This window comes from Dendrobium catenatum, unplaced genomic scaffold (assembly GCF_001605985.2).
Source record: "Dendrobium catenatum unplaced genomic scaffold, ASM160598v2 fragScaff_scaffold_542, whole genome shotgun sequence".
NCBI classification, from domain to species: domain Eukaryota; kingdom Viridiplantae; phylum Streptophyta; class Magnoliopsida; order Asparagales; family Orchidaceae; genus Dendrobium; species Dendrobium catenatum.
In genome coordinates this window covers 4,520,691-4,543,917 of record NW_021319004.1, presented here as the reverse complement: position 1 = coordinate 4,543,917, position 23,227 = coordinate 4,520,691, and the positions used below count along the sequence as shown (strand labels likewise).

At 36.3% G+C, this 23,227-nt stretch overlaps 1 protein-coding gene across 3 annotated transcripts in view; it reads left to right on the top strand.

Moving 5' to 3' along the window:
- LOC110100075 (ATP-dependent DNA helicase Q-like SIM) overlaps positions 1–23,227 on the top strand; it is a 60,280-nt gene that overhangs the window by 13,785 nt on the left and 23,268 nt on the right. For 2 of the 3 annotated variants that reach the window (XM_028694745.1, XM_028694746.1), the window contains exons 5-6: positions 5,303–5,399; positions 13,735–13,851. In XM_028694745.1, the coding sequence (XP_028550578.1) occupies positions 5,303–5,399; positions 13,735–13,851 (214 nt within the window). The remainder of the gene's footprint in view (positions 1–5,302; positions 5,400–13,734; positions 13,852–23,227) is intronic. The other variant, XM_028694747.1, reaches the window with a different exon arrangement.

Below are 23,227 nucleotides of genomic sequence, written 5' to 3'. Positions count from 1 at the left end.
AATTTTCCTGTAATATCATTGGAATTTATGTTAGTACAAAAAATTAATTCTTCATATTAAATAATTTAGGTTTAGGTTATGACTAACCTGCAAGAATATTTTAAGCTGCATTATCAGTAACAACTTGGATCATATTATGTGGTCCAATAATCTCAATATACTTGCAAAATAGTTCAAACATTTTCACAGCTTTCTTGGAAAAAGAACTAGCATTCATTGACCTATAAATGTGAAACCTCTTAGACAATTCGCAAGAAAATTTATTAAAATTTTTCCATTCCTTGATGTCCATCCATCCGCGATTAGAGGACAAACATATCATGCACAATCTTTTTGATGACGTCATAATAGATCATGTGTATGTCCAATCTCTTTCTTCAAACAAGCAACTCGTAGCTCATGATAAAAAGGAGGTTTTATTCCAGGTCCAAACCGTCCAAGTTCCTCGACCATAATAGGAAAACTGTCATACTCATTGCATTAAATGTAATACCAGCATCATTCATTCATCTAGAGAAAACTTGAATACCCTTTCCCTCATTTCCTTCTTAGTGACATCCATTTCTTTGCTAAATTGACCTCTTCTCCGTTTCAATACCTCTTCAGGATTTGGTGTAAAATAAATATCTAATGGACCTTTGGGTCTTAATGATTTGAGGATTGATGTTGATGTTGAACTCTGACTAGAAGCATTTGATTTACTTGTCATTAGTATTTTGAATGGATTAGCATCTAGAATACATATGCCATGACATCAAAGTCATCTCTTTCATCAAGGTTGACATTTGAAGTGTCATTAATATGTTCTTTCAGATCCTTGTTCTTTAACGTGGATGCCTTAATCTTAGCCTTACATGCTCTGGGCAATTAGAGCAAGGTCTAGCATTTCTGAAACCTCCAACAAAATGTTGTTCGTGGCGTGCAATTCCTCTTTTTGTTATTTTGCTATAAAAATATCTGTCATAGTATTGTTATTGGCTTCATTAGTCAATACTACATATTTTCATGCTGGATCATTGTTTAAAGATTGTATTGAATCTGACATTTTATGATGACCTATAGGAAAGTAAATTCAAAATATAGTTGGTATCAATTAAAAATGAATGCCAACTTAATTCTTTGACCATGCTATCTACTTTTCCAAAGAATCAGAAAGGATGCTCAGATAAAACTTAGCTTTAAAAGAGTATGTTTCAACTTAAAGATCTAAATGGCAATGAGGACCTAATACATGCCTCCAATTACTAGCTAGATCAGATCATTATTAGCAATGCATATTTCAGGTTTAAATAGTTGGCCGAAATTTTATACAAAGACTCGCGGAAATCATTGCCAAATCAAATTGTCCCAGATCAAAAATAAAATTAATGACAAAAGAAGCAAGGGATCCATTATGGACATCTAGTTATAGTTGCCAAAGGACTTCAATTGAAAGAATTTTAGATGAAGACATTGCATGATTGTGTTAAGATAACATATTCATGAAAATTAATGCCATTACATGTGAGTTTTAGACATGTTAAGAAGCACAATAAAAACACTTATATTAATACAAATGTAACAACACTATTAGTAGTGTACATACTAAAGGAACCATGCATGCTGTTGAATACACAATATTGATAACAATCAATGGTCATGTTAAAACTTGGGCTTTGTGCTTTGAGTCAAAGCATGATTTACTAAATAGTAATCCATACCATATAAGTGATGAGCGCTTACAAACAGAGTTGTCTCCCTTTTGCAAATTTTGCAGCCTCAGGATCTATGATGTTTTAGGAAGAAAGACCATTTTTCTTGAGCCCCACGTCTACGGTATACGTTTCCATCTCTTCTACTAATTTGATTAACTTAAACTTACCTGAAAGATTGTAAATTAAAAATTTGATCTGCCGTCCGACCATCTTTTCCCGCCTCGCCTATGCGAGCTCACAGGGTCGAGTCATGACAAAAGAGTGAGGGACTGAATGTATTCGGTCCCTTTTATTCCCCTTAGATGGAAAAATGTCTATTTTACCCTTACTTAAACAATCCATACTTGAATAAACACTATGGGTACTTTGGGTATATTTTAACTTCAAATATTTTTATCTCCCAAAATAAGCAAAACTAATTATAAGTTTTATGTATCAAAATTTTTAGAATTTTCATAGAATTTTATAAAATTAATTTCATCGAAATCCGACAACTTTGAAATTTTCAATTAAAACTCGTAATGACGCATCGAAAAGCATACGAAATTTAAAATGACATTTTTCGGGTTTTACAATTCTCGCCTCCTAATAAAAATTTCATCCTCGAAATTTAAATACAACTTCTAATTACAAAATAAACATCTTTCATTCCAATCAACATAAACTTCAACATTAGAACAAAATAAACTAAACATCTGAAATATCATAACAAAATAATCTGATCAATCGCAAAAAATCTAACATGACATATCAAGATAAACTACTAAATCCGAAACACCTAAACATCAGATTTAACATTTCAAGTCACAAAAATAAACAATAAAGCAATCTCAATTATCATTGTCAGCATCTACTGATTCATTGGGCTCCTACTGAGTCAAAGTGTAAACTCGTGGTCGAACATTCTTCCTGGATTGATTTTGCATTGAACCTGTAACTGATGGTTCTATCATCTTGATTTTTTCATAATTCCTCTGTGAAGGTGCTTCATTTGATCTCATTTCTCCTAAAGTCTTTTGAATCAAAGCAGGACAATATTTTGCTATATGTCTAGACTGATGACACCAATAACAAGTGTTTGAACCAATCAAACATTCACTTTTATGTAATCTGTCACACTTAGCACAAGGTTCCGTGACTTTACTTACAGTTGCACCACTGACTCCACTAGGACTAAACTTTGGTATCTTCTCATTTGATCCTCCAATCAGTTTGCTTTGTATATTCTCATCAAAGCTTCTCCTTTTATGTTAATCCCTTATTCTCTGAGTAGCTTGCAAATCTAATTCAATCCTTCGGCCCCTCTCTACCAGAGTAGAATAATCCTCAATGTCAAAAGGAATTAAAGGTTGTCTAATGACATCCTTCAAACCAGATAAGAAACGATGTTATTTCTCTTCTACATTGGGTATCATATGTGAGGCATATCTGGAAAGTCTAGTGAACTTAGTCTCATACTGAGTAATTGTTCTATCACCTTGCACCAATCTGCTGAATTTATCTTGCATATGTCGTCTAGCTGACATGGGTACATACCAGTCTCTAAATGCTTTCACAAACTCCTCCCAAGTAACTTGGTTGCTTGGTCTTCCTCCAAAGGTCTCATGTAGTTGGCTTCTCAGGGGCGACGGGCAGCGGCTCCGACGACTTCTTCGGCAAGGTTCTTGGAAGAAAATTGTAGGGGAAACTCTAAGGTGCACTTAGGTGTGTTTCTAAACTTGAAAATCTTCTTTTTCCTCTTAGATTATTGGAGGAGAAAATTTTAGGGTTTGTGAAGAAACTTAGAAATTTTTAGAGAAACTTAGGAGAAATGTTAGGGAAGGTTTAGGAGGTACTTTTATGCTTGGAAATGGAGTTTTTCTTCAAAGTGTGGAGTTAGAAAAATTAGGGCTTTTTCATATTTTTGAAAATTTAAGAAATTTCCTGAGAAGCGATGTTTCAAACGATTATAGGAAGGTTTCTAAAAATATAAATTAAGGTTTTTATACAAAATGTCATTTTTGTAATTTTAATTTAATTTAAATCCGAAATTTAGTTTTCCATTATTATTATTTTAATGAATGAGAAGTTTTAGCATGCAAAAGTAAGCATATTAATGAAAATAGGTTTTCCAAAATTAAGGTTTTAGGTTAAATCCGAAAATAGAAATTATTTTAAATAATTTTAGGTTAGGGTAAAGGGTTAATTTGGATGAAATATGTAATTATACAAAAATATGAATTTTTAAAATATATACTTGCTTTATGTGATCATTTGGAGAGAGGGAGAGGGAGAGAGAGAGTCTAGGGTGGTTTAGAAAGAGAAGATTTTATTTTAAATTTATTTTGTAGATTTTTGAAGGAGAAATTAATTCTTATAGGTATTTTGAGGTGACCTCAAAGGAAAGAGGATTAGCGAAGAGAATCAATTTCCTAAATTCTATAAGTATACATGGTTCTTTATTTATAGTAATGACTTTTGTTTCTCTCAAGTTATATGATTTGATAGACCAAACATGTTTATAGAATCTTTACTCTTGTCTAATGGTTGATCATGAAATTTTATATGCTACATCTTATGACAAGTTTATATGTTATAGAAATGAGATGATATGATTGTTATACTGAGTGATTGTTTGTACATGCTAAATTGATGGAGCTCACCTTTTTATGGTACTAGCTGGGGACGTTGTACTCGTGCACGTTAAAATGGTAAATGATATGAAAAAGGAAATGATAAAGGAGCACCTTTATGGTACTAGACGGTGGCTCCTGTGACGGTTGTAAAATATACGAAAATGAAAAAGTTATGAATGATATGAATATCAATATGATGAATGAAAATGAATATGCGTAATATAAGTTTATGGATTGAATATATGTTCAAAAGATATGTTATTAGAAAATCAATTTATGTTATGTTTTAAATGAAATGTGGCATCGAGCATTTTGTTCATTTTGCCTTAATTATTGTAGTTTAAAATCGTATTTTACTTACTAAGCATTGGCTTACTGTTAGTTGTTACAATCTTTCAGGTATGTTTAAGTTAATCAATTGAGTAGAATGGGTGAAAATGTATACCGTAGAAGTGGGGCTCAAGAAGAAAGATATCTATGTTTATTATATCAGTTTATAGATATTTTGAAGTTTAGTGGCTCTTTCAAATTTATTGAGTTAGTTTTAAGGAATAAAAATTTGATATACCGTCCGACAATCCGTTCCCGTCTCGTCTATGCGAGCTCACCGGGCCGGGTCGTGACAGCCATGCATATTTGAATCAAATTAGGAGTAAGCTAGCTGAACAAAATGGAGTTGCAGTATCTTATCAAGCTGCTGTTGCCATATTGTAGTTGCCAATCCACTGGCAAGAGAACCCATGGTTGTCATCACCTTTCTTGAAACTCCACCTGCTGCTGTGTGTTCTAGTACTCATAACGATGCTTGGGCATGTAGGGTTAACTCTTGACAAGTTAGCCAATATTGATTGTTAATTGCTTGTTTTTCTTGGTTCTATATTGACAGAAGAGGCTGATCTACTCTTGGCATGATTTTTTTTTAATCTGACTTTCTAATAATCTTCTTTCGTTTGTACTGTTTACGTTTATTTTATTAAAGATATTTTTATGTAGATGCGATATTTGCCAAAGTGGACCTCCCCCAAAGCAAAGTTTGACAGTTGAAGTGAATGTTTTCCTGCATGCTCTCAAGGCTCAGTGTGCATACATGGTATATACCCTTCATACCTTTGTACTACTACGTTTTTTATAGTTTTTGTGGGGTGATTCTTAAAGCTGCTATTCATTTCAGATGAGCATCATTTTCAAATAGACCTATTTTCTCTTGTTGTTCTCCATGACGCAAAAATAGATAAATAGTTTATTTGACATTTGCTTCTATCTTTTAAAGTAATTGGAAATTATCATGTATTATAAATTTAATTTTGATTGTAGAAACTAATTAAAATATAAAGTGTAGATCACTACTTCTATATCGAGGCTTATTTTCACTTTGCGCAAACATTTGTCATGCTATTAGCTTATTCCTAATAGTTATGTTGAAGCATGTGGTGTGATGATGATGATGATGGAATGTATAATAATAAGGTGCAGTGGTTTAACATCTTGACTACAAAGGAGATGTATGCATATCATGCTTCCCATTTTAACCTCTCCTAGAACAACTTAGAGTGTAACAGAGAGGGAGAATCTGGAGAGACACATCTCTTACTAAAACCCATCTTGAAATACTTCTATTAGGATCATGTAAGTAGAAAATAGCCTATCCAGACTATCCCACATAACAAGTTTTTCAATTCTTAATTGGCATCAATATTGCATAACTGAAAGCATATTTAAATCACATTAAAAAAAATACAGCGCTTACTAAACTTCAATAATATTTACATACCCAAAAGTTTGCTTGTATAGCTTCTACTCTGACCTACGTACATCTAAAACGTATGCACATAAAACATGTAGGCAACCCTCATGCCTAGAGCCTCACTGGCTCCTATTTTCCTGCAATACAACCAATACAATTGAGCTAGAGCTCAATGTAATATACAAGCAATGTATAAGAAATAAGAAACATTTTGCAGTTAATTGAAAATCATATGGGGATTTCTATAATAATCATAAGCTGTACAAAACATCAATGTATATTTAATTTTTCACGTTTCCTTTTATGTTTACTGTTCAATATATTAGGCAAGTCATATGATGACTGTAGGCTTTTGCATACTCTTAGCTCTCAAATTCAAGGTTGGATCCGTATTCCCAAATTTTAGAATTGAAGGCCTCTATTCTCATTTAAGGTTGGATCCGAATTCTCAACTTTTAGAATTGAGAGAACGTAGGGTATCTCCCATATGACTTTCCTAAAGCTTACCTTGGCAGATTGTTCACCTTTACTTGTGCGAGCTTATCCCCTATATATGACTATCTCATTAGCCTTTTCATATACCCTTTTAATATGTATCACATTTTTATAATAATCAAAATTGTTAGTGAAATAAATACTCGATGAACCAGTTATGAAATACATAATAAAACTAGAAATAATGCTATCGCAAACATATAAAAAAGTGGTTACAATTATAAAAAGTGTTATTATTTCATATACCGAAGTTTTGGCATCTCACCTCGTCCTCTAGGGTAGTCGGGTGATTCTCTCTGAAAACCTGACCTCTTTTCCATTTATAAACAACTTAAACATAAACATTTTCCTTTCATATACATTCTACCACAAATTCAGGCTATATATATATAAATCTTACATATTTACCTCAAAAGCACTCTTCCTCCTTCAACCCAAAGTCTTTTCTTTTTTCCTCCCTTATCACCCTCTTCTCCTTCCTTCCTTTTTCTACTAAATTCAGCAAACTGGTTTCAGCACACAAGAATTTCAGCAAATAGCAGCATTCGGCATTCAGAAATTCCTTTATTTTGCTATTGCTTTCTGAATAACAGCAATTAATTTCAGTACACACTAATTTCAGCATATTTCAGCAACAGTGCACACTAATTTCAGCATATTTCAGCAACTACAGCAGAGCTAGCATCACCAGCCGCCCTCAGTAATTTCAAATTCCAGCAACCACAACGGCAGCTAGCATCATCAGCAGCCCCAATTCCTGCTCTTTGTTCGAATGCAGAAGGAAGTTTAACGGGTGGGAGGGGAAGAAGGAAATGCTAATGCCTTAACATAACTCATCTTATTATATAAGTTGTACCAATGTTTAAAATTCTTATAATAAAAAAATTGTGTTAAGTGCAAATAAATGTTAAAAGTAAATTTTTATATAATACTCAAATAATATATTAAAAAATGGCGACGGGTTAGAGGTTAAGGAAGTTGAGAGGAAGTTGCTGCGACTAGGGGGTACACAAAGTGTGATTTGTTTGCGGCTTTACTTCAGGATTTATGTAAGTTTTAATATATATTGGGTGAGGCGTAAGCCTCAAGCCAGTGAGGCGAGGCGCGCCTTAAGGCGGGCCTCAACTAAGTTGAGGCGCTAGCCTCATAAAAAAAACTTGAGGCGTAAGCCTCAAGGCGCTTTTCACTGAAATTGCGCAAAGGCGGGCCTCAAGGCGAGGCTCATATTGCGCAATTTTAAACCATGAGTTGTACTACCCTTCCATTATTAATATTATAATAGCATTCCTAAGTCCACTAAACATTTCAGTTGTTGCCAGCCATAGGATTCCATCAGCCTTATGCATGCCAGTTTAAGTGGAATTGCTATAACATTCACTTAATTAGTTTCTGATTCAGCTACATTAATCAATATTTAATAATTTATTACAGTAAAACATTTAATTGGATGTTAATTAACTATTAAATTTGTATATATACATGCTTACATCTTGGGAAAGCTTACATCTTGGAAAATTTTTGGTACTATATTGTCCTTCATATTGCCATAGATGGAGAAAACCGTTGTTTTAATCTAGCCACATGTTTATTTGTGGAAAAATATAATTGAACAAAACGTATAACGTGGCATAAGAAGGACAAAGGATGAAGATCCGGACTAAACACAAAAGACCAGATCAAGAAAGAAGTTGCTTCTGATCAAAGGCCCATTATATGGAACACAATGAAGAATTTAATTAGAATTTGCACTTTTAGATGTTGTATGCTCATTGTATAAGATTATATAATTGCAATTTTTTTAATATTTACAAATTTTAAAATTTTGAATTTTTGAAATTAAAAATTGAATTATTTAAGTTTGAATTTTCAAAATGGAGGGAATGCTATTCAAGATCATTAATTTGATTTAATTTTAATCAAATATTCAATTTCCAAAACTTCTTGGTTGGCCATCACACATTTAGATATGTAGTTATACGATGGGTAAGTACCTCCTCCATAGCTGCATACTTGGCTGACCCACGCTTAACTGCATCTCCCTTTTCATTCATTCATTTTGGAATTATTGTAAACTATTTAAATACTTCTGTGCTGAAATTTTGTTCCGAAAGGAGATTTGGTAGCCGATCTCATGCACTGAAGGAGTTTGATGATTCCTTTAAACATTACTTCTTTCTTCAGTGGTAAGCTCAAATAATTTCTGTAAAACCTCTTGATTTCTTACAATAGTTTGTCTCAATCATTGCACCTGTCATTCCCCCATTTTGGCCCCCTCCTGTCAATAGTAAGGTATGATAGAGGCATACAATCCAATCAGATAGATTTCTCTCTAATACTCATATTAGTTTTACTAATCAGGATTGGATGATAAAAAAACATAGTCTATCTCAATCTTTACTAAATATGCATTACGTGAGTTCATTAAATTTAATGCAGAGATTTTAAATAAACTTAAAATAGAAATTCGAATGTCACATCCTGAAGTGGGATAGAGGCTTGGTGTTTTTGTTGTTGTGCATCATACAGATCTTTTATGCACCCAAATTTATTCACCTAAAAAGGTATTGTATAGGGAAAAACATGTCCCCTATTTACTTCCCCACCTGCTTCATTTATTTTTTTGAAACCATAGTTAACTTCGAATGATATATCAGCTTAGTAGGATAAATAATTCTAATATAAAGTTTAAACACACAAGAAAAGAATATAATATGATATGTTGATTTTTTACGTACATTTTCAATTCGAGCCCAAATTGAGTCAATTCGAGCCCGACTGTGCTCGATCGACTCAATCGATTGTCGTCGAGCGTCAATTTACCTAAATTGGGCCCTAATTAGATGAAATTAAATTTAATTTCATCAAATTAAAAGCCAATTGAACCTTAAGTCTAGGAAGCGGGGTTCATATCGAAGCGCCATTTTTTCCCGAGTGAACTCTCTCTCTCTCTCAGTATATATATTGTTTTTTTATAAAAGTTGGTATCTTGGGATATAATTTTGGGGAAAAAATTTAAGTTTACCATTTTGAAAATTTAAGGGTATAATAGGAATGAGATTTCTTTTTCTCTATTTAGAGATAGAAAGAGAAGGAAGAGAGAGATAGAGAGGAAATAAAGAAGAGATGGAGGAGGAGAAAAGGGGAAGGAAGGATTAAATATGAAATGAAAAGAGAGTTGGGGGGAAGGGAATAGGGAAAGAAGAAGTAGTAGAAAGGGGAAGATGAAAGAGGAAGGAGAGAGTGAGGGGTCTTGACTGCGCAGACGACTGACAACTGGTGTTGATGGCGGTCGTTGTAGGTGATATGGCCGGTGGGGTCATCGACGTGTAAGGGTAGGGTCATGCAAGGTATGGCGTGGGTTAGCTAGGTTGTGATGAGCTGGGTACAGGAAAGGCACGTGTGTCGGCCTGAAGTGGGTGGTGAGGTGGATTGGTCGCACACTATCAGCGACGCAAAGGGTAGCTGGAGTAGAGAGTCGCATGGCTTGGGGGTCGTTAGACTCGATTGAGAGAGGGTGAGTTTTGCGAGCAAGGAGTTAGGGGCGGCGGTTGTGTTAATGCAAGTATTTTAGTTTTGTGTAGAATACTGTGTGTAGGAAGGGCTTAGGTATAGGTTTTAATTATTTTAATAAATTTTATGATTAATAACTTTAAAAAAAGTATTGAGTTGTCCTTTTATTTGTAGCAACATTACGAGGTACAAGTGTACCCTAAGATTCCAAATTAAATTTTGTTTATTAGTATTATTTTTTCAATATTATTAATTTTAATTAAAATTTAAACTTTTATAATAAATATTAATTTAAAAAAATTCATCGACTTGCTCATAGTTCGCTATTTTTTTGTCAGTCAATTTAGTTACGCATGAAAGGCATTTCGTAGATAATTTCTACCTTCAGAATGCCTTGGTGCTATTAATATTGCAAACAAACAACGATTTTGGTGATTTCGTGTAACGTTAGGGCACGTTGGACCCGCCTCATGCGATGTCATGTAAGTGGACTGTCGATCTAGCATAATGCGCTCGTATTTGTCATCAAAATATATTTGGGGTCAACAATTATCACATTTTCTAATTTTTATTGTCAATCCATCTAGTTTTAGAGATTAAAGAATTTGAGTGGATTTGAATTTGACAAAGAAAAAAACACGGATTGATAAATGTGATAAAAATAATGAAATCCTTGTTCTACTGCAATAAAATGCCTCAGCATGAAGTTTCTTTTAATTCTTTTGGTAGATTGAGAAATCCATAGGATTGTAAAATTTCTCATCTTCCTCTTTTGTTGAAAGAAAGGTGGATAGTGGCCCCTTAATTTCTAGGTGTGAAAGAACTTGATTTAAAGGTATGACCCAGGTTATCTCATGAATGAGAAAGAATGGCATCTCTATAATATCTAGCAAGATGACCTTTTTCCAAACGCCTGAAACAAGTGAGAGAAGGCAGACTAATCAAGAGCTCATAGTAGTGAAAGCTGCTCCCTCAAATGATTTACTCGCATGCCTTCCAATGGAGAAGTAGGATTCCCTTACCTTTAGTACGTTTGAATTGTACCTCTCTCCCCCTTTGCCCTCAACATAATTCCCTTTGCACTCGAAGTAACCTAAATTTTTACAGCATGCACAATTTCATGGCATGGTTCCTGCTGCGGTCACATGAGCTGTTTTTTTTATAAGTGTTATGTCATCTGCGTAGGTACACCTTGTTTCTGTTTTTTGTACCACTCTATGATAATTCTGTTTTGTAGAAAAAGTGTAGATTTTCAATTTTGTGCTCTGGTGTCCCGCCTTGGTTGACTCTTTATGTCTTCAACTGCACTTTTAACCATTATTATAATATCTTTTTGTCTTCATTATTCAAAGCTACGCATGCATGCTTTAAAGAGGTGTTGGCTCAAGAAAAATGGTACGAATGCATGAATCCTGCTTTGCAGCTGTATGATTCAATTTCCCTTATGTCAGATTGAAATTAATCAGATTTCCCTTGAGGGTAGTGTCAGGGTCTATAGATCTGGGGTTTTTACTTCCTATGAGCGCAAGCACTCATAGTTAATTATCCCTCTTACTACGTAAGAGAGAACTCTCGATTAACGATGAATAAATTATATATATATATAGTCTCAATTATGGGAAGATGGAGGTAAACTCGATCAAGATCTCATGGTTCCGTCGTCCCGGGTATACCGTATTTCAGTCTACCAACACTAATAATCATTGACCGTAATGTCTAGGGAATCTGATTAGCAGTCATGGGTTGCCTCCTCTCAGGGATCCCGAGTAGACTGAAGTGGTTAGATGTTGATTTTAGTTTAAATTTAATTTGAGTTGGGGCTTACTACTTCCTTAGAAGTTGCCCGTTAATTTATTTAGTTTGTGGCTTACGGCTCTAATTAGGAGTTACCCTGATAGTGGGACTTATGGCCTTCATTGAAGGTAGCCCAAATATTTTTAGTTGGGTAGGTCTTATTACTTCCTTAGAAGTTATCTAATGATTGGTCTTACGACCTAGCACTTTAAGCTAAGTGGCCCGAGTTGTGGGTCTTACAACCTAGCCCTTTTAGACTAGGATGCCCGAGTGAGGGGTCTAGGGTTGTATTATCACCTAAACATTTCCCTCAAAGATCGGACTTACGACTTCTATTAAAAGGGGTCGGGATAGTTTTAATTAGAGATTAGGAGTTAGGTCAATTTTTACCTAAAATTTCCCCCTAAGGTCGGGCTTACGACTTTCCTACGAAAGTTGCCGGGTAGTGGGTCTTACAACCGAGTTCTTATAAACAAGGCTGCCCAGGGATTTGAATTAGATTGTTCGCTTGTTGAGTTTGATATCAGTGTTTTGAGAGTTTTGTCGTTTGAGAGCAATTTGTACAAGTGATTTGGGGAGTTTGAGAGTTTTGAGAGAATTCCAAAAATCAATATTGTATATGTCAATTAATGAAAACTATCCTTTCTTTTATTGCTCGTCTTTCTTTCTTCTTTTTTTTGATTGAATTAAACAAAAATCTCGAATTCTTAAAATAATAGCTCTTTGGACCTCAATTTTATTAATCAAAATTAATTAATTTTGGCTTAATTAATTTCAATTAATCAAATTAAATAATTTAATACTCAATTTTAATCGAGATGAAGTAATTTAACTGATTAGATTTGACTTTCTCCCCAATTATTTTAAGCAGAAAAAGTTCTATAATTTATCGAAAAATTTCGGCAGCCTCCCGGCGTCTCCTCCCCACCATGGGAGAAATCGGGACGGCACCGCCGTAATTCTTCCTACCCGGACCTAAGGTTGACGGCGTAGGGTCTTTGATTTCAAACCATCTCACCATGATCTAAGATCGACTACGTGAGATCTTCAATTTTTAAAACCATCTACCCGGAAGCCCAATCGGGTAGAGCCCGAGGCGGATGTCACGCACAGGCTCGGCATCGGCAGGCGGCGGCGGAGACGGTGACGGAGGCGGCTCAGGCGGGTCGGTCGGTTCTTGGTTGGGTCAGCTAGGGCACGGTCGGCAGGGGCTCACGTGCAAGGGGAGGAGCGAAGGAGCGTCGCGTGCAATCTCTATACTTCCTGCGAAGCAACATAGCCGAACATCAATAACGCAAAGAGAAGATGAAAGGCGAACCCTAGATGTCAACCTATCAAGGGGTCGAAGGAGCAGATTCGAACGACAACGACGGAGTCGGAGGGGCGACGTCGAACAGCAATGACGGAGTCGGAGTCGTACAGCAACACGGATGGAGGCGTAAGTTTTTTTTTTTCTTTCGAATTCCATCATTTTATCGTTTTGAATTATCGACTCTCCGAAGAGACGCGTTGTTTGACTAAGTGGGGTCGACAGAGGCGGTTATTTTTCATCCGTTCAGTATTATCGTTATTGATTTTTTTTTCGTTAGTCAACAAGAGGAGTATTCAGTGAAGTTTCCGCCTTAAAATTATTAGTTCCTATAGCATTTTTTGTAACATTTTTCCAAATTGTTATCAACTTTGAAAGGTTGAATAGTGCATTTCCAAATTTATTTTATTTTGGTTTTGTAAATTATACTATAAAATTATTAACTGGTTTATAGATTTAGTTGGTTTTGTTCCATGACGAGATGCATTACTAAGGCATTGTGTGCATGCTATAACACAGCAGATTTAGATTGGTTCCATTTGTGGTAATTTAACCTGCTTTACAACATTGCAGGATGAAACAAGTTTTGTATTTGCTTCTCATAGTGGTGCGATATATGGTCAATCCAGTAGAAAGAAGTTCATAGAGAGACCCAACCTCAGGGATGCGATCAGTAGAATAAGGGAACAGGTTGATTCTTAAATAGTAATTTATGTACGAATTTTTAGTGTTAAAGATATATTTTGTGTTATCTCTTTTGTTTCATTTAGCATTGTTTACTTGCGAGTTATAATGTCTTGCTGTTCATGTATTGATGCTAGCTTGGAAAATATATGGTAGCTGAGCAAATATTATATTTTTTTCTGATTAAAAGTGGACTGATGTGCTTTATTTCCTTTCGGCTCTGATAAAATTTAAGGTTTATTTGCCTTTGATTTTGAAATAAGTAGAAAAGGAGAAAGGATGGTGGAATACTTCATTGCTTTGTAATAGCGGAAAACAGGCCCTATAAATGGAGGTTTACAAAGGTGTAAAACATGAAAGAAATTAGCATATCCCAGTAACAATTGAAATCTAAATATTGCACCAGGTTTAAAAAAAAAAATTCTACCAACTTGTTGACCTCATTTTTTGTATGAGGTCACCTGGACCAGTCCTGACCCCAAATCAATTTTATCTCTAGACCAATCCAAACTCTAGGATCCTCCTAGAATCCCGACCATAGGATTTATTCTAGATCCTAGGATGTTAATTACATCACAAGCTTTGGCTTGGAAGGACTTTTGATTAAACTAATAGTTTTCTTTTCTTGGAAGTTATTTTAAACATTGGCTAGAGTTTGGTTTTTTAAATCCATGTAAGTTTTGCTTAAAGGCTTTTATCCCTCTAGGCATTTCAAGGAAGATGTGATCAACTAGGAATTAGATTTTGGAATGAGAGCCAAAGGAGGTGAAGTAGGAGCACTTGATTCTGAGGGAAACTCAGAGGTGCTCAAACTATCTTATGTTGGGCTTTATATTTTAGAAATCTAATTTTGTTTAAGTTGATATTTTAATTGGAAAGTTGGGGCTTACATTCCAACGACACATATTGGAGAAATTGCCCGAAAGGTGAGGGCTTATAGGGTGATTTGGAATCAACCAATACCTCTGACCCTAAAACTAAGGTGAGGACTACTGATAGGTAGTGCCTCGAATCTAAATCTGACGAGTGCAAGAGGGACTTACAAATTACACCTCACAAGAGGCTGGCCTGCCCGACCTCTGGATTCACTGTCTCGCCTGGAAGGGACTACACGTTAAACCCTCCTAATCGCTTTTAAAACCATGTATCTTGGTCTCAATGTATATGAAGAGTGGGAAGGTTGTTTTTTTTATTTAGAAGGTAGGGCTTATAGCTTGGCTTTAAGGCCAAGATGCCTATTTATGTGGGTATGCATATACTGACTCACAAAAAGAAAGATTTTTATTATCTAGTCTTTAAGTGAGGGCTTTTCTACATAAGACACTTGTTAGGCTATGCATGTTTATTTTAGTTTTGAAAATTTGACTCCTTGAAAGGGAGCCATGCAATTTTCTTATTCAGAAAAATCATGGAGCCTAATCTCATTTTTAGATTGTTTACATTTTTAAGAGGTAGAAAATTTATTTTATCCTAAGAGTCTACCGCAACAGAGTCCAGGCCACACCCAAACAAAGCAATAGAAGAAACGTAGGAAAAATAAATGCTTTTTTAATGTGCACCCAAAAAACACATCAACTCATGCTTGTATATAAATTAAAACAGAAGTGTAAATAATGTCTCAGTTATTACAAACATGTATGCCTAAGGGGTTGTGCACCTAAGTGTGTGAGACTTGTATGGTATGTCACACCAAGGGTCCTCCTAGAATTTGGATCTAAGAAATAAGTGTCCAACATGTAGCTTTTGGGCTAAATATTGGAGAACTCTCTCTAGCTTTTGGAGCTAAAGAGAGGGGAAATCCCCTACAACTTTGGAGTTGGAGGAGAGAGAATCTATAGCTTTTGGGCTGAGATATGACATCTTCTAAGGCCTTTGGAACCTATAGAAGTGAGGGAAGATTAGTAGCTTTGAGGCTACAAATCCAAAAGAGAATCTTCTTAAATTTTTTTATTCAAAGAGTTGAGTTTCATTTGCTTAATTTGGATTAGGCAAACGAATGTGAGTCACTCATTGAGTTTAACTCAATAACTAAGAAAGATTTGTAACTTTGGGGTTACAACTCAAGAGAGGTTATCATTGAACTTTTATGTTCAATGATGGGTATTTAGTTTGCTAGATTTAGTTTAAGCAAACATAATAAAATGATGTGTAGGTTTGGGCCTACGCATCAAGGATTCTTTGAACTTTTCGGGTGTCCAAAGAGAGGAATTCATTCACCTAATTTGGGTTAGAAGAATGAAAGAAAACTAGGAGTTTGATTCCTTCGTTTGATATGGAATTATTTGTTGAATTTGGTTCAACAAATAAAGGATTTAGATTAAAGTCATTAAACTATTGATGTAGAACGATCATGCAAAGTTGAATTACTTGAAGAGTTTGCACGCTTAAGTGTTAGAAGCCATAATAATAATATCTTCACAATGAATTTTCTAACGACAAAAGAAAACACAAAGAGCGGTAAAATAAGCTTAGGCTGAATCACACGCGTAAGAGTTAAGATCATAAAACAATCAAGTCAATTTAACGTTGCATACATGAATGGTTTCAACAATAAATCCCTAAATTAACAATGAGGATAGTTGCTATTCAAGGACCCATCACTCTACTCACTAGATCACTAAGGTTTTAGCGGAGGAGTGTCAACATTATCTTCATGGCTCTACTAAGACCACAATTGAGGAGTAACTACGAAGATAAACGAGTCGGGGAAAGAGCTTTACCCAAAGAGAGAAGATATGTGGCTGCGGTTAGGACTCCTGAGCAGAGAAAACCTTCGACTGGATTGGCTGGAATGGGATTGGAGGCCTCCAAAACAGCAAAACGAGGATTCCAGGAATACAGGACAGCAATTTCCTGTTTCTGGACTTCAGGACAGTAGGTGGAGTCCTCTCTAGATGCAAAACTCTGATTTGGACAGCAGTCATGCAAATCTTGGCCAGCAATCTTGATGCTTGGGGTAGCCTAAACGAAAAACTGTAGTGCCTAGGAAATCCTAGGCTGCTCTTGGAGGGTTGCTATTTAGTATACGGGAGTGACGTGGTGGCAAAATTGCTGGTTGGAAGTTTTCTGGACAGTATTTCCTGGGTCAGAATGGATGGACAGCATATTGGATCAGGTTCTTGATGGCCGGGTTCTGTTTGAAGGGGTGATTAATTCGGCTAGGGATAGGGGAATGTGGCGGCTGAAATTGTGGTGCGATTAGTGACATTATGTTGGAGAATTAAATGGAGAAATTTAGATTGGGGAGAGAGGATGGGAATTGGAAAACTGAAATTAATTTCAGCTTAAGTGGATTTGGAGGGAAAATCTTTTGAAATTAAATTCAAATTTCAAGTAAGGTTGAGGGATTAAATGAGCATTTAATGAGGGGGAGCCCATCATGGATTCGGCGGCATCATGAGGGGTGGAGGGGATTGGGGAGAGAAATATGGGAGTTCCCAAATAGGCGATGAAGATTAGGAAAAGGAATAATAAATCCAATTTGATTTATTTTGAAATTGAATTCATGATTGATACTTTCCTAATTTGGAATTCCCTATATAGAAAGAATTTGAAATTCGAATTTGAATTTCAAATGAATTCAAATTTTTCCTCTCATGCTTAAGCTAAATTACGAAGTCATTATGGTGATTGAAATCATCATAATGAGGGGGAAATTATGAGATGGCCGGTGGAGGGCGGCTAGGTGGCAGGTTGTGGCTAGGTTGGTGGGTGAGATTTAGGTGGTGGAGCTAGAAGATGAATTGGGTGGGGGAGGTTGGAAGTGGCCGGCGATTGACTTGGAGAAAGGAGATGAAAGAAAATACAAATAAGATAAAAGTAAACTAACAAACTCACAAAGAGATCGTAAAACCGCGAACCTTGGACTCTTCGAAAGGTTGACTGGTATTGCGATTGCCCCCACCATGGGTCTCTCCTCCCATGAACTCATTGAGAGATCGAGCAAAGAAAAAATAAGATTTCATTTCAATATTCATCATCCTTACATGAAGAGGGGGGAAGGCTTTAAATAGCCAACGAAATAAAGAAAATACAAAGGCACACTTGCCCCTAAGGCAAACACATGACGAGGCCCTTAAGCAAGGGCATAAACGGAAAAAAATACAATAGACTCATAAAACATAAACTAAAATACATCAAATACAATAATAATCAAAAGTAGATCGTGACCGTAGATCATTGATCTTCTGATGTCCTCATCATTCTTCCCAGGTGGGAGAAAACTTGACTCCGTCGAGTTGGTGTCTCGAAAACTCCTCGTGCATCTGGGTTTATCTGTTGTAGCTCCTCGCGCTCTGACCACGTATCCTCTGACTTTGGTTTACCTCTTCACCTAGTCAAATATCTTCTTCGTCCACCCTCTTTTGTGGAAATAATATCATCACTAGGAATCATGTCAACATTCTTCGCTATAGGAATTTTGGGAATAATTTTGGGAGTGGAGGTAGGCTTTGGAGTTCTCACAAGGTGGGGTCACACAAGGCTTAATTTGGGGTGGCTTTGGGGTTTAAACTCTGGATCTTCATAGGCTACTAAATCTTTTATGTTAGAAAAGAAATGAATGTTGAACTCTACAAGCAGATTCACCACGTAAGCGTTGTCATTGATTTTATTGACTATTTTAACTAATCCCACACTTCTAGCATGTAATTTCTTTACAGTTCCTTGTGGGAACCGCGCCAGACGACTCCGCACAATCACTGAATCACCAACCTCAAAAGTTTTAGCTTGTCGTTTAAATTCAGCATGAAGTCTATAATTATTGTCATTCTATTCAATTAGGCGTGTAATTTCCTTAAGTAGGTCATGCGGATGCAATGTAAATGCGGCATGTGCTATGTGAATTCACATGTCTAAAATTCAAGCCTCAACAAGGTGAAAATGAAGTGGTGTAAAAGACTTGATATGCAAGATGAATGAAATGTGGATTCACACATAAATTTTAAACAGAGAAAATTTGGAAGATAACATACTACAAAAACACACACACAACATACTAACTCACAAAAACACATAGATAGAATAAGGTGGAAGAGTCATGAAATGAGGGGATCTATAGTGTTCAGGTCTAAGGGAACTGGTGTCGGGGGAGCAACGAAGACATCCTTTGCTACCAGGCATTCTTATAGGAAATTTCAGTCATGGTCGTAGGTAGTCTCCTAGGGACGATAGTGTAGTCTAGCAAATTCATCCAACTAGGAGAGAGATGGTCCTTAACAGGGAAGGACAAGACTATATCGGGCAACACGAATGAATCAGGAACAAGATAAGGTGATGGGTCCTGACTCACATCCATAATGGGATAACCCAAAGAGTCACCATCATGTATGAGACTCAAGCAATTGGGTAGGGTACCCATAACAGAAGTGGGCACAACAGTTAGAGTGGTGACATGAAAGTATGGGCTAAGACTCTCTCTAACATTAAGGTCAGTACGAGGAGTGATGGGATAAATCCAATCAAGAAAGTTACACTCTTTCAAATGCAACTCTAAAGGGACAACTCCTAAAATAAACTCCAATAAAACAAGAGGATGCTCAATTTTCAACATGGGCTCAGAATTGTTTAGATTCAAATGACTGTCTTCCGAATTCATATTAATAATCTTAGTAGGATCAGGTTCGGGGTCAATTAAATCAGAATCTTCTAAATTTAATTCCAAAGGATTCAAGGTTAGATCAGTTTCATTGGAGATCAGATTAATATTCTCCAGGCAGACCTTATCCAAAGGGCTATCCATGATGAGATTGGGATCAGGATGGGCTAAGATATCAAGGTTTGAGGATTCTAGATCTCCTAAATTAGGATTTACATCATGTAGGGAGTCTAATGTAATCACTTCAGTCTCATCTTCAAAGAATTCTTTGTTATCAGTGATAGCATTAGCATCCACGAAATGGATGCACTCAACCTCAGGTTTAGGGGACCTTTTCTTTTTAACGCATTTCTCTATTAAAATTACACTTCCAGGGTCAAGGACTGGGGAGGCTAAAGGTTGACTTGGATGGCTAGAAGTTGGTCTAAGTGGGGATTCACATGGGACCGATCCAACAGAAGACCCAATAGAGGGTCGGCCATCAAGGTTTGGTGAAGACCTACAGGGTGGGGCAGCAACCCTGATGTTACTAATGGGTGGGTAATCTCGATCACAATAATGTCCACGGGTTGTCCCAATAAAAGAGGTAGGGTGATGCTCTAGATGACGGTCACTAGTAGAGGGTCGGTATTTTAAATTAAGTTCTCGTCTCATGTCTTTCCAAGTAGGGTACTCACTGCGAAACTCTTTATGATCTTCCAATTTCATCCAGAATTGAAGAGCCCGACCTTTTAGGTGAGCCTTAGCGATGCTAACCTGGTGGAACTCAAGGATATGACATGATTCAAAATAGTCCTCTAGTTGTCTAGCCCATTCCCTAAAGTAATAAGGGTATGAGGAACCATCAAAGGTGGGTAGACTGTAATGCGATTCTAAGTGAGGTCGTTGAGGCTTAGGCTCCGGTCTAGGTTGATAAGAAGGGTGGGGCATCTTCCGACTAACAGTATTGATCGAGTGGGGCACATACCTAGAGTGGGGAGATTGAACATGTTCCTCCTTCGGGGTTTTAGTTAAAGAGCTCACAAGATTAACTAGGTCATCTAACTTCTTTTGAAACCCTATCGGGTCCATGGGGGAAGCGCTAAGTGAAACTTAATGAAGATTTGGTGCAAGGGACCACACTCTATAAAGAGAAAACATCATTTTGACTTGCTATATGGTGCAGGAAAATACTTAACAGCAAGCTACAAGAAGGGTTTAAGTCACTAGGTGTTTGGGAAGGTTGCTAAGGCTTGGGCAGCACCCAAATCAAAGGTTAGACTCACTTAAATGCTACCAAGCAATGCAGAATTTTGTGTGGTCAGCAAACTACAACAGTTGAGGAAGTTGCCTAAGTGTTTAGGATAGATTTTAGGATATGGGCAGCTCTTAAACACTTAAGAAGTTAGCTTACAACTCACTAAATGAGTGCAGGAATGAAGTGGACAGCAAACTACAGCAAGGCATAAAGTTGTCTAAGTGTTTAGGAAGGTTTCTAGAGTGTGGACAGCACCTAAACACTAGCTTAGACTAACCTAAAGGCCGCTAATTGGTGCAGGAAAAGTTTGGACAGCAGTTTATACTAATGGTGTAAGCAACCTAAGCACTTAGGAGAGTTGTAGGCTTGATGGCAGCACTAAGACACTAGTGAAAATGACTTAAGCTCCACTAAATACGTGCAGGAAATGCATGGACAGCAAGCAAAAACAGAGAATTAAAGCTATCTAGACAATGATATGCATGCGAACTTTAAGACCAATGTTTGGCTAGACCCTAAGATGTTTTATAGTACATGAGATGCATGTCTACCATGCTCTGATACCAAGATGATGTAGAACGATCATGCAAAGTTGAATTACTTGAAGAGCTTGCACGCTTAAGTGTTAGAAGCCACAATAATCATATCTTCACAATGAATTTTCTAACGACAAAAGAAAACACTAAATACATGTTTTAAATACATGTTTTAAGATGATTGAAATGTTCTGAACGTCCGATTCCGTTCCCGCCTCGTCTATACGAGCTAAACGGGTCGGGTCGTGACAACCTAAACTTGTTAAAACTCTCCTCGCCGACAAACAAAAAAATAGTGTCTCAGAGAGGCCGGGGCCCGAATTTTCGGAGCCCACAACGGCCCAGGTCCCATACCTTAAACTAGCTCAATATAATGATCAATTTAAACTTAGTCAATATGCATGGATTCATGTTGTCACCCTTATAGGATGAGATAATCAGACTCATTTTTTAGTTTTCCTCTAATTGAGAGGTTCAAATTGCCACTTATACTAGAACATTAAGCTCTACCCTTTGGATATCTCTAATAGTAGAACATTAAGCTCTACCATTTTGTGGGCTCCGAAAAATTCCAATTTTTGGGATGTGTGATCCCAGGGGAATTTTGTCAACACATTTGGGCATGTCTAATAGTAGAATAGTGGCATGATACCTGATGTTCATTGAAGTATTTGGCTTAACTTTTGTATACGACCTTTATGACTTCTTGTTGTGAATTTTTTTGATCTGGGCTAACTCGCTTATATGGCAAGGACGTATGACCCACTATTTGGCTTCTTTACCTTCAAGAGATGTGAGGCCGATCCTAAACTATCACCAAGATGATGACTGGCTTGGACTTAGTTAACATGCATTTCGTCATATCTAAGATTAGTTCATAAACCCCCAAGTCCCAAATACATCATTGGGTTTGGTCATTACCTCATAAGTCCCACCTACATCTTTTGGTTGGACCATAACTTGATCATTACCTCATAAGTCCCACCTCATCTCTTGGTTGGACCATAACTACTTAAGTCATACTTTTTGTGCCACTTGATATCTACAACACCAGGATCCAAACTTCCTAATATGAAAACATATTTGCCAAGGTAATTCTTATGCTTACCAAATCATATATTGCTTTATTATGTGCTTAAGGCATTGCTTTGAAATGAGCTAGCTTAGTTTAACTCATAACTCCCTACTCGAGGTAACCCATGGATACAACATCCAGCTTTAGGCTTCATGTTTAAGGGATATGCCCTTCCCCTTCAACATGCTTTCACCTTCGTCTACTCGGAAAGATACCTGATAAAAGACAACTTATAGATGCTTATTAGACTTCCTAGATGATGTGGCATCCAATCTTGGGATTGATCATCCATACCATCTAATCTCTCTCTCTCTCTATATATATATATATAGACCCAAATCTCTATCACCAATCTTGAGCATAGCGATATCGTTAAGCAAGAGTGTTCTCGAGTTGGGTCCATTTGTAATTAACTATGGGAGCTTGCACCTTTTAGAAACCTCAATCTCTCAAAATTAAATAAAATTTCTGCTAGGCTTTTATCAACTAGCTAAGGTGAAACTTTGGAAACCTATTCTAGTCCCTTGATACTTCATGTTGTTCAACAGTCATTTCCTGAAAGTCTATGAGTGTGAGAAAGAAATGGATCACACTATGGACTCATTAGCATCTTTTAGATTATGGCTTAATGAGTTATGATAAGTAAAGGAATTGATAAAAAAGTTTAATAGAGTGATATTTGATTTGTATCAATGGCTACATGGTATACGCCATGACTACTTGTTTCTAAAAATTTGATGAAGTCTAGGTTCTGAAAAATATGAAGGTTTATATGTAGGAAAGTAACGTTTAAAGATTTCCTAAATATATTTTACTTCGATGCTCCTTAAGGAAGACCAAACAATTGCTTTCATTTATTCTGATAAATAAAACTTACTACAAATAATAAATCAAGCTTCAGTTAAAAATGTTTAAATTTCTCGTTAAACTAGCATTCT